This window comes from Crinia signifera, chromosome 6 (assembly GCF_055691185.1).
Source record: "Crinia signifera chromosome 6, ASM5569118v1, whole genome shotgun sequence".
NCBI classification, from domain to species: domain Eukaryota; kingdom Metazoa; phylum Chordata; class Amphibia; order Anura; family Myobatrachidae; genus Crinia; species Crinia signifera.
In genome coordinates this window covers 138,796,798-138,812,101 of record NC_139222.1, presented here as the reverse complement: position 1 = coordinate 138,812,101, position 15,304 = coordinate 138,796,798, and the positions used below count along the sequence as shown (strand labels likewise).

Sequence of the window (15,304 nt, the reverse complement as noted above, 5' to 3'; positions counted from 1 at the left end):
CGATATTTTGGTATTTTTCACAAAAAAACACAGACTGTATCGACCAAAATTTACCACTAACTTGAAGTACAATGTGTCACGAGAAAACAATCTCAAAATCACTGGGATAAGTAAAAGCAAAAAAAAGTTATCCCCACTTAAGTGAGACATGTCAGATTTGAAAAAAAGGGCTCTGTCATGAAGGCACAAACTGGCTCTGTCATGAAGGGGTTAAGAAAAAGGTTTTAACATGTTTAAAAGAAAAATGTTGCTACTTTCAATTGACACAATGGGCCTGTTTCAGATTTGACAGCTAATTTTAGAATCACAGTGGACTGTGAGGAGAAAGCCACCACCCAGACAGAAAAAGAAAATGCCCCTTGCTAAATTGCGAGAGAATTGCAAAAAGATCTCTAATCGCAGTCCATTCGCTTATCCGTACACAATTCCCAAACCATGCAACAGTTCTTGCCTCTGTGTGGGTACTGTAGATCTGTGGCTTCCACTAATCTGTGACTAAGACAGGCTGGAAATGGTCTTTGTCACAGACACTCCTCAAAAACATCTGGGCACACCTGGGTTATTTCAACCACTCCCAGAAAACAGCAAGTTACCACCCCCAAATTGCAGCTTCAGTCAAAGTGAGGCTCTATTGCGTCTATGATCCATAAGCATATTCTGTTGCTATTTCCTCTTGAACTTGAGCTATTTGCACGGTATGCGCAATTGTTTGATAATCGCACAATTTGCGAATTCTCTAATTACTGATCGAGTCTGAATAAGGACCAATGTCTGGCGCTAATCTGCGAGTGCCGTGTTTGTCCCTAAAGACAAGTAGAAAATGGTGTTTGTGCAGCAGGTTACTCACTGGAGTTTGGGGCCAGTTCTCCATCCCTTTTAACAAATGCTTTCCTCTTCTCCTCCAGTAACTGGCTGGGAATGAGACCAGCTGTACCACCTTTCACTAGGCATGCCTGGACAAGATGAATGGTGAAAATATTAGTTGTTTACTGCAAAGATATGATGTTCATAATCTGAATGGTCAGTATTTATGTTACTCAATATTAATGTTTGTGCCTAAACTCCCATTTAAAGGTATGATTGAATTATGGAATAAGTGTAAACATGGACAAGTGTTTTAAAACTTTACTCAAATTGTAGTGGAAACATGATAGGTTATTCAGACCTGATCGCACTGCAGTCATATAGCCGCTGCCCAGCCAGAGTGAAATAAGTCTGAGAAAATGCGGAAGGATTGCCCACCTTCCCGGGGGGCTGGGAGGGGGACCCAATTTTCGGGAGCCTCCCGGCAATTCCGGAAGGGTAGGCAAGCCTGCTGTAGTATCGACAAATCGCAACAAAGGAAATTACCATAGGAGATCACTACAGATCATCACAGAAGTCTAAGGGAAGTAACCTTTATAATATTAAAATACTCTACGAGATCAGTTGTCCAAAACAAAGGGGAGCGCCTAGTTGTCTGTACCAACCATTGATTTTACCGTATGCATATGCAGTCTATCAATTAACGCCGGCCTGCGAATTTGCAGCCGTGAGATCAGGCCTGTGTAACCCCCAGAAAAAGGTTCAAAGTCACAGAAGGAAGGAAGCCTACATCTACTCATACTGTGGGGTATCCAGTTGTTACTCACCTGCCACCAGTTGGGGTCTTCCTGGTTGACGATCTGTAAAAGATCCCCTGCTCGGAAAGGCAAGCCGGCTTCCTTACATGGGATCAGACTATCACTGGAAGGATCATAGCTGAAGTGACACTTTACAAATACCTAAAAATTAGAAATAAAATTCTCAAATATTGTTCTCTAATACTTTTCCTTAACCTGACAGTGGCATATGCCCCAGCAGTACTTGTGTCTTTTATTCTAGGGTACCTGTCGCAGGGGGTGTTGTTCCTGGTAGCTGGGAAGTATTTTCAGTACCACACTTCCACTGGCATCCCGAAGCATTTCCTGCAAAGCCTGTGGGTCACTCCCCACTTCCTTTCCATTCACCTCTCTAATCACATCCCCCACATGCAGAAGGCCTTGTTGATCAATCACACCACCATGCAGGATCCTGGCAATTACTAGCTCACCACCTTCAACCCGAAAAGTTACTCCCTGGTGACAGTAGACAAAGGATAAGCTTAATGACATAAAAACAGATGTGGTATAATTATTGTAACAACAACAACAAGCGGGGTCTTCGCCAACTTACCAAATGCTCCCCTGCGCTCTTTCTTACACCCACCATTCGCACTGCATCGGGTGGAACGGGCTGGTTACTTAGGGTAGGATCCAGCAGTGGACTTGGAGGTGGAGTCTCATAATTTTTGGATGCCACAGAATCATGAGTCTGTAAAAGTGACTAAAAGGGAAAGAAAGAAATAAAGAAAGATAGAAGTTAATAAAGCTCATTAGACACAACATAGTTATCGGTCTACATTCACTGGAGGTCTTCTGTGATGGGTGCAGTTGATGGAAAAGATCACATTGTGATGCTGAAGGAACATTGTAACATTTAGAGAAAAAAGTGAATTGCCATGTGGATGTAAAGTTGACATTGGTTCCAAGATCAGCTCACTGATATCAGTCTGCTACAGCCATCATTTAAACCTGATTGGTTCCAAGTTTTTTGTGATGCAGCCAAATTGAAGCAGCCAAACACACAGAATATGAATGTATTAGAAGTAAGTGCTGTATAGGTGCATTTGACCTTAACCAACAGCAATATAAAAAGAGAATATTTAGAATAAAAAGTGAGCTACTGTATACATGAGAATAGAATGTGTTGGATGAACTACAGGAATAAATATGATGCTGTTTCTATAATACCTGGAAGTGGGGTTCCTGTAGGATCCTCTGTAGCTCGGCTGTTGTCCCACTAGGATCCCTTACTCCTGCCATGTCCTGGAGGATCTCCTGTACCAGCTGCAGGTTATTCTCCCGTACAGCTTCCAGCCGGGTCTCCTCCATACGCTCATGAGCCTGTGGCATTAATAAGCAGATATAAGCAATAAACATAAATGTATGAGATCAGTATTTAGCGGATCCTGCTGAACATTGATATAGTACAGTGTGCACTGCCAGTCTAATCATACACAATTCTCTATTAAGTTATCCTTTACAGGTGTCTGCTAACTCAAAGCATTTCAATATTGTAACAAGCCTGCATCTAACAATCGTTAGTATCAGGACATCGTCACTTCTCTCTTTCTTATTCTTTACCATTGGACTTTCCATTATTCCTTTCAGGAAGATTAGATCGAGGTCGGAGGATGGAGGGAGATCAGGATGTGTCTGTAGGATTTGCTGCATGGCTGCAAGACAAAGTGTGGAAGACATGTATTATATGGTTAAACCGACGCATAAATATCAGAGACAAAAATAGACATCTATGCACATCCCCTTGACTGTGGCTTGAGACTGTGTGAGATATGAAATAGACTTCAACAAAATCCTAGAATATCTTCATAAAGAATGTAATATGAGCGTCAGACAGAGATACAGACAGTAGAGGGGTGCAATGTATAGTAAGACATGGTAATAACAGCAGGTGGTAAGGAGCAATTAAGGAACAAGTTATTTGGGGTTTAATATATATACTGTACATATATAAATACTGTATATGATTAAGATATAGTTGAACTTAGACGATCATCTATTATAGGCTGTAACATGAGTTGCATATAAGTGAATTAATTGGACAATGATACTGTATCAGTTGATGGGGAAGGAGAACAGCACTGTACATTACTGTATATAGGTGTAATCATACTCCCTACATCGTTACAACAACGTACAGTAGTAACAGACATGTGTGAGCAACACAGAAGTTCTGTACTGTTGATTAAAAAGCCTCTGGGTATTATGGTAAACTCTGAAAAGTGAGTTGTGTGCGATAATAGTGTTAAATGAAGGTAAATGAAAGATGACTGTACAAGATAGGGATTTCTCTTTTATAGAGAGAGTATAAAAAACGTATTTACTGTAGGGGAAAATAAGGAATAACATATAGGAAATAATATGAATATGTGGATGTAGATGACCAGCGTTTATTGAGCACCTGTAAGGCTGGTGCAGGTGGTTATGACTGACCCTGTTGGAAGGTGATATAGAAGAATATTAATGGTTATGTCGACAAGATTATGGTATGTAGATGTCTGGCAGAAAGTTACCTTCTTTTTGTAAATTAGACTCCTTTGAAGAATCCATAGATATCCCAAATAATAACACTCCCCTTCTAGGTCTGCTGGTAATAATTCCTCGCTAGTCTTCATCTATTTCCTCTCCCCAGCGTCTCTCTAGTCCATTCCCACTATAACTCCTGTCTCTGTTTGCCTCCCTTTTTGCTTGCTCTCTTTCTCTCTCTGCACACTACTACTATCCCTCTCCTTATCTTCTCCCGCCCTCCGTGTCACCACACCAGTCTGAATAAATTACAGCCAGATGCTGTGGCTGACAAAAGCTGGATAATGGCACAGGGAGATATGGACAGCAGTAATGACAGTAGCAGGCTAGCTTGTGGTAATAGAAGCCATCAGATGATAACAAAGCCTTTCAGAGAATCTAAGGGTTAAAGAAAGCAGTAGAGCTGCTTAACCAGTAGCAATACAGGGCAAAAAGGTATGCTGCAAGTTGGTTGGCCAGGGCCAAAAGGTGTAAATACTATGGGCTGGAAGGGAGGGTGAACACAAGTGGTTTCTCTGCTTCAATATTAGCAAAGGACACCACTTTTATGGTAAGGCCCCTTTAAGACTTGATGCTTTGAACATCACTCTCTAGTTTCCATGGTAACCAAAGGATTACACAGGATGGGTACCAGCTAAGATGATGCCTTGGTTAACCCTTGCACATTCAAAACATCTATGATATGCAGTTTAGGCTTTTGAGAACTATTAACTTCATATTCGGATCTGTAGTGCAATGTGATGTATGCTTTGTTTACATGCAAAATACAGCAACTAATAGGACAGACATATTAATATGTGAGTGCCCAGGCTCCACCTCCTATCAATGGAGGGGGGGGATGTCACACAGAGATGTTGTGCAATGTGACATGCACACAGAGAGAAACAAATAGGACAGATGAGATAATAATAAACCAGGGAGAAGCGACGAGCGGTATTTTCAATGTGAATGTGCGAGGGGGAAAAACAACCACAAAATACACAGAGGTGTATTAGGAAAATATATATTTGTGTCTATTTAGCTTTATATGTACACAGAATACATATGTTACTGTTTGTGTGTGTGTCTAATTATGTATCTTTTTTATATATTATGATGCAACAAGAGGGATGACAAGATAAACATAGTGATTTATTTGCAAATTATTTTTTGCGAGTTATGCAAGCCTTATTTTAGTACCTAGTCTATTTCTAACATAGGAACATAGAAACATAGAATTTGACGGCAGATAAGAACCACTTGGCCAATCTAGTCTGCCCCTTTCTATTACAAGATCTAGATAGATAGATAGATAGATAGATAGATAGACAGACAGATATAGATATCTTCTCTCTTTCTCTCTCTCTCTCTCTCTCTCTTATACGGCCTACACACATGCCGATATTAAGGCATTTTCTAAGCGAATTTGCTTAGTTTGGCAAAGTCGCTTAGCAAATGCCCTCACATCGGTGTGTGTGTGGGGGCTATATTGGCAGCAGTGCGCGTCCCCGCGCGTCTTTATCGCTGGCTGAGATTGATGGACAGTGTCCATCAATCTCGGCATCGGCAGGGTTCTCCCACCGGAGAACACTGGCGCTGTCTGCTCGCTTAGCACACAGAGCTGACAGCTCGCTCTGTGTGTGGGCTGTCAGCGATAGCGGCGCAGCACAGCCCGACCTAGCATAGCTAGGTAGCCCTGCACACATCGCTATGTGTGTAGGGCCCATAATAAGTTTGCGTGTTTGTTTGTTTGTACAGTGCATGATCATATTCCACAGCTCTTAAGGGGTGAGATGTACTAAGCCCTGAAAAGTGATAAAATGGAGAGTGATAAACCACCAACCAATCATCTCCTACCTGTCATATTTTTCAAACACAGTCTGTGACATGACAGGTAGGAGCTGGCTGGTTGTTTATCACTCTCCATTTTATCACTTTTCAAGCTTAGTACATCTGGCTCAAGGTGAGGCTGCCAAATCTTACAGAGTTATGTATTAGACCACAAAACGACAAGAGCAATAAATATTGAAAACATAATAATATTTTGGGTTGTAAACAAATGTGTGACTGACGGAAGTAGATATCTAATAAGAGCTTTTGTATATTTTCTAAAAAGCATTTTTGGTCTTTTTACCAAATAATTTTCTTATATATTAAACCTGCCACACATTACAAATGACCCACACAATGCCGGGTGATCCTGCTTGTATATGTGTGTTATATACATATTTATAGGTGCGCTCGAAACAACTGTGAGAATACAGAAAAGGAAATTCGCATAGACACCAAAGTCCACAGCAAATTGAGTCACTTTTATTCCAACTCTAAAAATACCACATGATATATATCTACCACACTGGCGTGTACAGCATACGGGCGTCCTCGCAGGGCTGCGGGACCAGCGCACCACGCCGGGTGTCCTCCACGCACACCACTGCGTCTCGCTCACCCTCTCCAATGCTAGACGGACAGCCGCCCGCCAGGTGATTCATCACACAGCCACGCCCCAAACGCGTTTCGTCATCAAGACTTCGTCAGTATGCCCACTGATGAAGTCTTGATGATGAAACGCGTTTGGGCGATCACCTGGTGGGCGACTGTCCGTCTAGCGGTGGAGAGGATGAGCAAGATGCGGTGGTGTGCGTGGAGGACACCCGGGGTGGTGCGCTGGTCCCGCAGCCCTGCGAGGACGCCCGTATGCTGTACACACCAGTGTGGTAGATATATATCATGTGGTATTACTAGCCCACACCAGAGGAGAAACTTGGTACGAGCATTATCCTTTGGCTTGTGTGTTTTTAAAAAGACATTTAATGCATTAAATAAGAAATTGATTGCACTCTGAGGCGCCCCCTCTGTGTTTCTTTCTCTGCAGCATATATATATATATATATATATATATATATATATATATATATATATATACGTAGTAACAAATGATGGGGCACTCACCGGGTTTTGCTTGCAGAAGCGATTTTTAATCACATACCGATCATAACACCATTGTGTGACAGTGGGTACAGGTCAACGTTTCGGTCCTCCCTGGACCTTCTTCAAGACCCCCTTTGCTGCCTCCTCTGCATGCAAAGGGGGTCTTGAAGAAGGTCCAGGGAGGACCGAAACGTTGACCTGTACCCACTGTCACACAATGGTGTTATGATCTGTATGTGATTAAAAATCGCTTCTGCAAGCAAAACCCGGTGAGTGCCCCATCATTTGTTACTACGTTGTATACTGAAGATACCTGGATTACAGGGACTCTTTTTGGACTGGCACCCTGGTTGATGTCCTATATTGTGGAGAGTGCTGTCCATACGGGCTGGATTATATATATATATATATATATATATATATACTGTACACACACACACACACGAGATCTATATTTATTATTTATTTATTAACAGTTTCTTATATAGCGCACACAGATTCCGCAGCGCTTTACAGAGCATAGTTATAATCAAAAACACATAACAAATTACAGTACAAGACAGTTTCGGACAAGTACATGGTTAATATGGATAGTTGCTCCAGGGGACAGGACACTGAAGCAATTATCAGGGTGGCAAAGGTTTATATATTCTAAGAAAGGCACATAAGGAGAGAGGGCCCTGCTCGTGAGAGCTTACATTCTAAAGGGGAGGGTTAGACAGACTGGGGTGACACAGAAGGTGAAGAAGTGAGCTTAGACAGGTTAGGTTGAGAGATTGTCAGGTTTTATGCAGGAGGGTGGGAAGAGGTCAGCTTAGTCTATATATGATCTATAAATGATATTATAATTTAAAAGGTGCATGCACATACACATTGTATGATGGTCACTTATCTGACCTATGTCCTACTCTATTAGAGCATACAGTACAACTCACCGCAATCAGAGGTGATAGAAGGGACAGCGACAGGCATCGAGAACCCAAGAGATACGAATGACAGTGGCTTTGGAGATGTTCAAAAATAGTTGAAGAGTCCTGAAATAAAGCGGGGAAGGGGGGGGGGGGGGTATAAGTTTTTTCCAGACTTGAACTGTAAGCCTCTAAGGAGGCAAATTGTTGAGTTGAACAGGGCACAATGGCAGAGGAAACTAGCACATAACTGCCTAACTCTGGTTTTCTAGAGGGAGTTTTAAAAATATTTTATTTGTTTCTCAATTAAATTTTACATTTCTGTGCAATCATAGTCATTCACAACTGAGGTAAATATTCTGCTGAGACAAGATATTATGATCACCTGTTTAATATGTTTTTATTCCTCAATTTGACTAGTAATACTCTGGCCTGCTTAGGCAAAGACAACAGGTCAGTCACACACTTTTATTTATGGCCCTGGGCACAGACCGCTATGGGTGTATATGCGGAATATGATACCAGTAGATCCTTTAACTCCTGAAAGTTCAAAGGGGAATACCACAGATGCTTGATGTACCTCAAATCATTCTCTCATAACCTGTGCAGTGTGGCAGGGTGCATTATCCTACTGAAAGAGGCCTCTTCCATCAGAGCATACTTTGATACTATTATACCATTAAAGGATGCACATGGTTGGGGAAGGAATGTCCGCATGAATGACTGGATCCAGAGTTTCCCAGCAAAATATTACAATGGCATTTCCTTCATGTTCTTGTCTTATTCCCACAATGCATCATGGGGCCATAAATTCTATAGGTACATGACTAAGTTACACATACCTTGTCATTCAAGTAACATAATACAAAACATGATTTTATTTATTAAAGGACCAGTTTCCACACTTGCTTGCACATTCTAGGTGCTTTTGAAAGTGTAGAAAGAGGGGGGAGGGGGGTCTGGGGTACAGTGTAAGGGGATAGCAGGGGACTTCTGACTAGCCGAAGACTACACAGACCATAACCAACAGGGCCTGATGTGTTGTCTGTCATGACAAATTATTCCCATCACCATCATTAAAAATTTCTGCCATTCGTGCCATAGTAGCCCTCTTATTGGTTTGCATGAGATGGGATAGCCTTTGTTGACCACTCACATCTATGAGTCTGAGCTGCCTATCAGCATTTTGTGTTTACTTCCTTCCTCAAACTATTGTTGGTTTATATTCACCACATGTGACCTTGAGAACTTCTTCCCAAACCTCATCCTTTTTAGGAAAGCTCTGACCTAGCTGCATGGCCTAAAGAAAACAGTTCTTATCAAAGTCATTTAGGTGTTTATACCTGCCCATATACTGTGCATTGAACACATCAACTAGGACCATACTTGCCTACCTGACCCTCTCCATGCGGGAGAAAATGCTCTGTTCCTGGGCTTCCCTGGTAATGTATGATTGCCATCACCTGTGGACCTGTGAGGAGCTAGGTAATTGATAAGAAAGGTGTTTCGCCACAGGTGATGGCAATCATATATGACCAGGGAAGTCCAGGAGCAGAGCATTGACTAGTATGTGTTTAGGACTAGTTTTTGAACTTGTAATTTTTTTGTTCCGTAGGTTTTTCTTCTGATCATTCCTTCTAGCACATTAAAATACTGTGCCATGTATCACATTTATACGATCATTAGACTTTAATTGGACAATTATAATATGCACATTGCATGAAAATATTCCATCTAACCTAAATTCCTAATAGCTGATTTAACCATATGTATTTGAATATATGAGATTTGTGTCACCCACACATGTGCTGATTGTCTAACACTTGTATTGAATACTCTATTTACAAAATGTGTTACACCTCCACAAGTCAATAGGGCCTTTTTCTGATTCTGGCGGAGATGTTTTAAAGGTAAATAATATTAAATGCAGAATTCTCCTGGATTGCATTTTATATTATTGCCCTTTAAATTCCCATGGAATTTAAAGGTAGAGGATTTGAAAATGAAATGCTGTTGCACATGTTCATACGAAAAACATTGGTCCCCCTTCCGAATTCGCGTCCGAGCAAATTAACCAGAATAAGGCCCCATGTGTGTGCTATATTAATAACTGGTAATATATAAATACATGATTGGATTGACTCTAATTAGGTCGACAGTAAATATATGGTCGATATTGCATAGTTTGTCAGGGTCAAAAAGTTAACCAGATCATGTGATCGAAATGGAAAGGTAGATAGGTAAAAATGGCAACAGGTACAAAAGTTCATCACAAGCAAAGTTTCAACATGGAAATTGTCGACACAAGAACAGTTAATACAGCTTTTTTTTTAGTTTAGTGCAGCATTGCGTCCCCTTGCATGGCTTGCTTCACTCACCATGCTTCATATAATTGGATAGTAAAGGATGCAAAAGTAGTAGGAAAAAAAAATACCCACAAAAAACCTTGTGTCGACCATTGCCATGTCGACCATTTCAACCTGTCGACCAATTGTAACCATCATTTCTGTTTTAGCATGTGCTTGAAAGTGTGGTGGGCTTAATTACAGATGTAGACCTATTTCTTTCACTAAGTCTATACTAGAATAGTGATACACCAAAAACCATCCTTAGGGGGGTATTCAGCCGTGACCCTGCCCCATTCTTGGTCTGCTCGACTGAGAATTTGCAGGTGGGATTCAATGTCCCGCCTGCCGCTGTTCGAGAAGGGGGCGTAGCTCAAGCTGCGGCCAGGAATCGGCGAGCTGCAGCCGGGAATCGGCGAGCTGCGGCCGGGAGCTAGTCAATTCCCAGCCTTTCACGGCAGAACGAACCCGACTTCTTGGGAAGTCAGTCTCGTTCTGCCGAGATCCCCTGTTCAGTGCTGTCGGTAATGGCTGCACGAATGCTGTCGGGAATGGCTGCAGGAATGGCTGCGGGAATTCCCCATCGGGAATGGCTGCAGGACGATTGAATATCCCCTCAGTCTTTTGGATGTTTTCATTGAGTAAACTGTGTTTATTATTAAAAGACTGTCTATATTATTTAAAATGAATGTACTTTCTAACAAGTGAGAATGCATTGTGAAAAAAATATTTGTTTAAAAACTAAAATAATTGACCATGGATGCATTGATAAATGTGTTAAATGGTTTTAAGTCCTGAATGTACATTATATGTTAAATATTACCTTATCTCTTAATAAAGTGATACATTTCATTTTATATCAGAGGAAAAAGTCTAAAGGTGTGCACACACTAGATGATATATTCTTAATGATATTTTGGTGCATATTGTCTAGTGTGTATGAACTATATTGTTAACGATTACTGCTCCCACCAATTGTTAGTGATGTCCACCATCTGTACATGCAGGACAGTGGAGGATATCTCAAAATGGCCCCATCTGATCACACTAATACTCCCCCACTTGACCGGCACCCGTACGTGTGTATGCACCCCCTTGGCACCGTTGCGCATGACCTCACTGCAGAGGCGTAACTCTGAGAGGCAAGGGAGGCATCTGCCACCGGGCTCCTACTCCTAAGGGGGCACCTCTCCCCCACTACAAGTTTGAATCAGTTAATTGAAAGCAGAGTTTGAACGGGAAATTGAAAGCCGTCAATAAGGTATCAGCCTCCAGTGTGTGTGTGTGTGTGTGTGTGTGTGTATGTGTGTATGTGTATATATATATATATATATATATATATATATATATGCTGGAGCATTGCTGGTGGCACTCAGGGACCTGGAGTCTATAGTTGGTGCAAGTGAAACATTTATTTCAAAGTTTTGGGGTACGTGACCCCTCGGTCAGGATCCTGATGAAGGGGTCACGTACCCCAAAACATTGAAATAAATGTTTCACTTGCACCAACTATAGACTCCAGGTCCCTGAGTGCCGTTAAAAACTCTGCAGCATACATAGTGTCATAGTTTGCCTCACCAGAAGGCACCAGGGCAAGAGTATATATATATATATATATATACACACACACACACACACACACACACACGCATACATACACACACATACGCATATGTATATTTATATAAGGTGGTGTGGGGGGGGGGGGCATCAATATTTATCTTGCCTCTGGGCAATTGGGACACTTACTGCCTCGTTTGGTACATATATTGTGTAATGTGTGCCCAGCTTTACTCTGACAAGTGACTGGAGGAAATGGTATTTGCTTCAAACTGAGAGCACGTACTCAAATGCATTCTAAATACTAGAAGAGGATTAGTCCATTAATCACATATACTCTAAGCACATTATTTATGTGCATGTTATACAAAACAAAATAGCGTATGTACTGTATATGAAATAGACATCTGTTATATAAACATAACAGCTAGGACAAGTATATATATAAACATAGCTCTATAAATAATAATAATAATATAAAATGGTACACACACACACACTTTATACCCACCTTCCCTGTAAGGATGTTTCCGATACAGGCAGTTTGGAGGCTTCGAGTCCTATGTTGTGATCGCTCTGATATGTCTCTTATCACCCAGCTGTGGCTCAGTTTAGAAACTGCTGGCTCTTAAAAGGGTAATGCCAGTAACAGGGCCATCCAGTGCAAAGGGGGATTTAGAGGGGTATTGTGAGACACAATGGAAAGTCAATTCATTCTGACTTCTATCATATTTTAGGTGGTGTAAATTGAATTTCTCAGAGCAAGACACTTAAAGTTCATATTCTGTGCGAGATTGAATTCCTTTGTTATATGTTTTGCATCAAGTAATTGAAACAGTATATGCTGCATTGGTTTTAGTTTGGAACAGAAAGAGTGTTTTTTGAGAGAGAATGAATTATAGTTGTATGCTATGCCCATGTTTTCGCAATTGTGTGATTATCTGTAAACTGCGCATGCTCAACTGCCGCAATGCGCATACACAGCAGTTTATTTGCAATTACGCATCAAGGGGGTTATTCTGATTAACTCGGAAAGGCACAATCACTCTCTAAAGGACAAAACCATGTGCACTGCAGGTGGGGCTGATGTAACATGTGCAGAGAGAGTTAGATTTGGGTGTTTTATTGTTTCTATGCAGGGTAAATACTGACTGCTTTATTTTTACACTGCAATATAGATATCAGTTTGAAGTACACCCCCCACCCAAATCTAAAGCTGGGTACACACGGATAGATTTGAAGCCCGATGTGGGCATTCCCGATCGATGGGAACGACCAATCGTTTAAATCGTTCCGTGCATCGTTAACGATGCGCGTACCGGCGAATCGTTAACGATGGTCTATGATCTTTCCTGCATGCAGGAAGATCATAGACAAATCTTTTGTCAAGTGTATCCAATCGTTGCGTGTGTACGCGCAATGAACGATTTGATACACTCGTTAACGATGTCGGAACACTTCCGACATCATTCCGTGTGTACCCACCTTAACTCTCTCTGCACACCACCTGCAGTGCATATGGTTTTGTCCATTAGAGAGTGATTGTGCCTTTCCAAGCGAATCAGAATAACCTCCCATGTGAGGATTCAATTGCAATTTTTTAACAAGATGGACATTTTGTGAGAGGCCGGGACGGACTAGGGCTGCTTTCCGATGCTGGCATTTCGCTCCCACTCACATGAGGCATGCCACATCTGTCAGCTATTAAGTTTCTTAATATGACATGGAGGTAGCTTTAGATTTACTGTATTTTTCACAAAAGAGTCCCACACACAGTGCTATTTACCTAGCGATGCGCCCTCCTGCGCACATTATGTCGCAAGGTACAAAAAGTATGTGCAGTATGTACTTTTTGGACTAAATTGCATTGCATCTACACAGTGGCGTAAGTTCGTTCCAGTTGCCCGGAGGCATGATATATATTGGTCCCCCCCCCACCCCACACACACACATATACACAACACAACCCAATAAAACCTTATATAAAATATATATTTATATAGAAATATAGGGCCTTATTCTGATCGGTGCGGCCGGATCCGAATATGCGGCCAGGACCGTGCGTGCGAAACCCCGCCTTCCATACAGATCGCCAACTCCGTCCGTACGCGGTAAGAAGCTGGCCGAACGGACCGCACGTGTATTTTTCATGGAATACGTCAGGGAACCTCCCCCATCATTCGATGGTCGCAGATATGTCTGCCCCCTACACGTGCGTCACGGCCGCATTACCATACGTACGCCCAGCGTTTGCATGGGAACGCCCATGAAACGCGGGGCGTATGCATATGGTTATGAGCCCAAATAGCTCTTCACCCCCTGTTCGGAGTGTTCACATTTCATGCGGGATTTTGCCGTACGCCCCGCTCGAACATGCGCAGAGACGCCTCTGCACATGCGCAGACACAAAACATCGGCGGCACGAACGCACGCGGATATTACCGCACCAACCAGAATAAGGGCCATAGATAGATAACACATATATTTCTCAGAACTCAGCTACAGAGGCAATATCTTGGCTTTTAAATAATTGATTTATACTTGCATGGGGAGGAAAGGTGCCCCCTTGGGAACAGGAGCCCGGCGGCAGATGACTCCATTGCCTCCCAGAGTTCTGCCTCTGCATCTACAGTAGTTCAAAGCGCTCACTGCTTTAGCAGACCATATGCACTTTGAACTAGATGCAATGCGATCTAGTCCAAAATGCATGGTGCCTATCACACCATGTATGGGCAGCATTAAGAAATCATTTTGAGGACAGGATTTCTGACAGGATTTCTTTAACATTAGAGTACATAGCCAAGTCAGTGAATAAGTTAATTATTCAATTACACTCCCACACCAGACCACATCTGGCAATCCAGGTAACATAAGGTTATAATTAAGCTTATTACATTATGATATGACCAGCGCTATAATACAGGTAAAGCGGCAACAGGCGTATCATAATCATAACATGCAACAATGTATGCCTGCACCGAGATTAATACACTGAAGACACAGAGGATTGCACACAGCACTTATACAGTATAAACAGAGCAGGAACATACTGTACAGCTCGTTCATAATAGAAAACAAAAGCAATGAGCATTAGTAATACCCACTTTCCATGCTCACAAAGATGCCAAAGATGAGGTCACAAAAGGAACAAAAGGAGAGGGGTGGAGAGGCTGCAGTACAGTGTGTGGGGCAGGATGCAGTACAGCAGGCATGTCCAAATTCAGGCCGGGGGCCAATTGTGGCCCATGCTGTCATTTCAAGCGGCCCGCAGCCTCCAGCTGGAAGCGGGCAGAGCATCAGATGTGGGAAGCACAGCACAGGACACTAAAGGTGGGGCCCCGGCGAGCGTGCCTTTACCTTGCTGTCTGCTGCAGTGAAGAGGTGCCGACCGCCACAGTCAGATGTGTTTGGCGTC

General features: G+C 42.2%; 1 protein-coding gene across 2 annotated transcripts in view; it reads right to left on the bottom strand.

Annotated features, from left to right (window-relative positions):
• MPP2 (MAGUK p55 scaffold protein 2) overlaps nt 1-12,541 on the bottom strand; it is a 41,818-nt gene extending 29,277 nt beyond the window's left edge. Inside the window, exons 1-8 of one of the 2 annotated variants that reach the window (XM_083147367.1) lie at nt 12,401-12,541; nt 8,012-8,110; nt 3,204-3,295; nt 2,811-2,963; nt 2,194-2,343; nt 1,869-2,096; nt 1,632-1,763; nt 848-953 (exon numbers count right to left, since the gene is read on the bottom strand). In XM_083147367.1, coding sequence (XP_083003493.1) covers nt 848-953; nt 1,632-1,763; nt 1,869-2,096; nt 2,194-2,343; nt 2,811-2,963; nt 3,204-3,295; nt 8,012-8,048 — 898 coding nt within the window. In that variant the 5' untranslated portion in view covers nt 8,049-8,110; nt 12,401-12,541. Of the gene's footprint in view, nt 1-847; nt 954-1,631; nt 1,764-1,868; nt 2,097-2,193; nt 2,344-2,810; nt 2,964-3,203; nt 3,296-4,153; nt 4,512-8,011; nt 8,111-12,400 lie in introns of those variants that run through there. The other variant, XM_083147368.1, reaches the window with a different exon arrangement.
• Between the last annotated feature and the right edge of the window lie 2,763 nt (nt 12,542-15,304).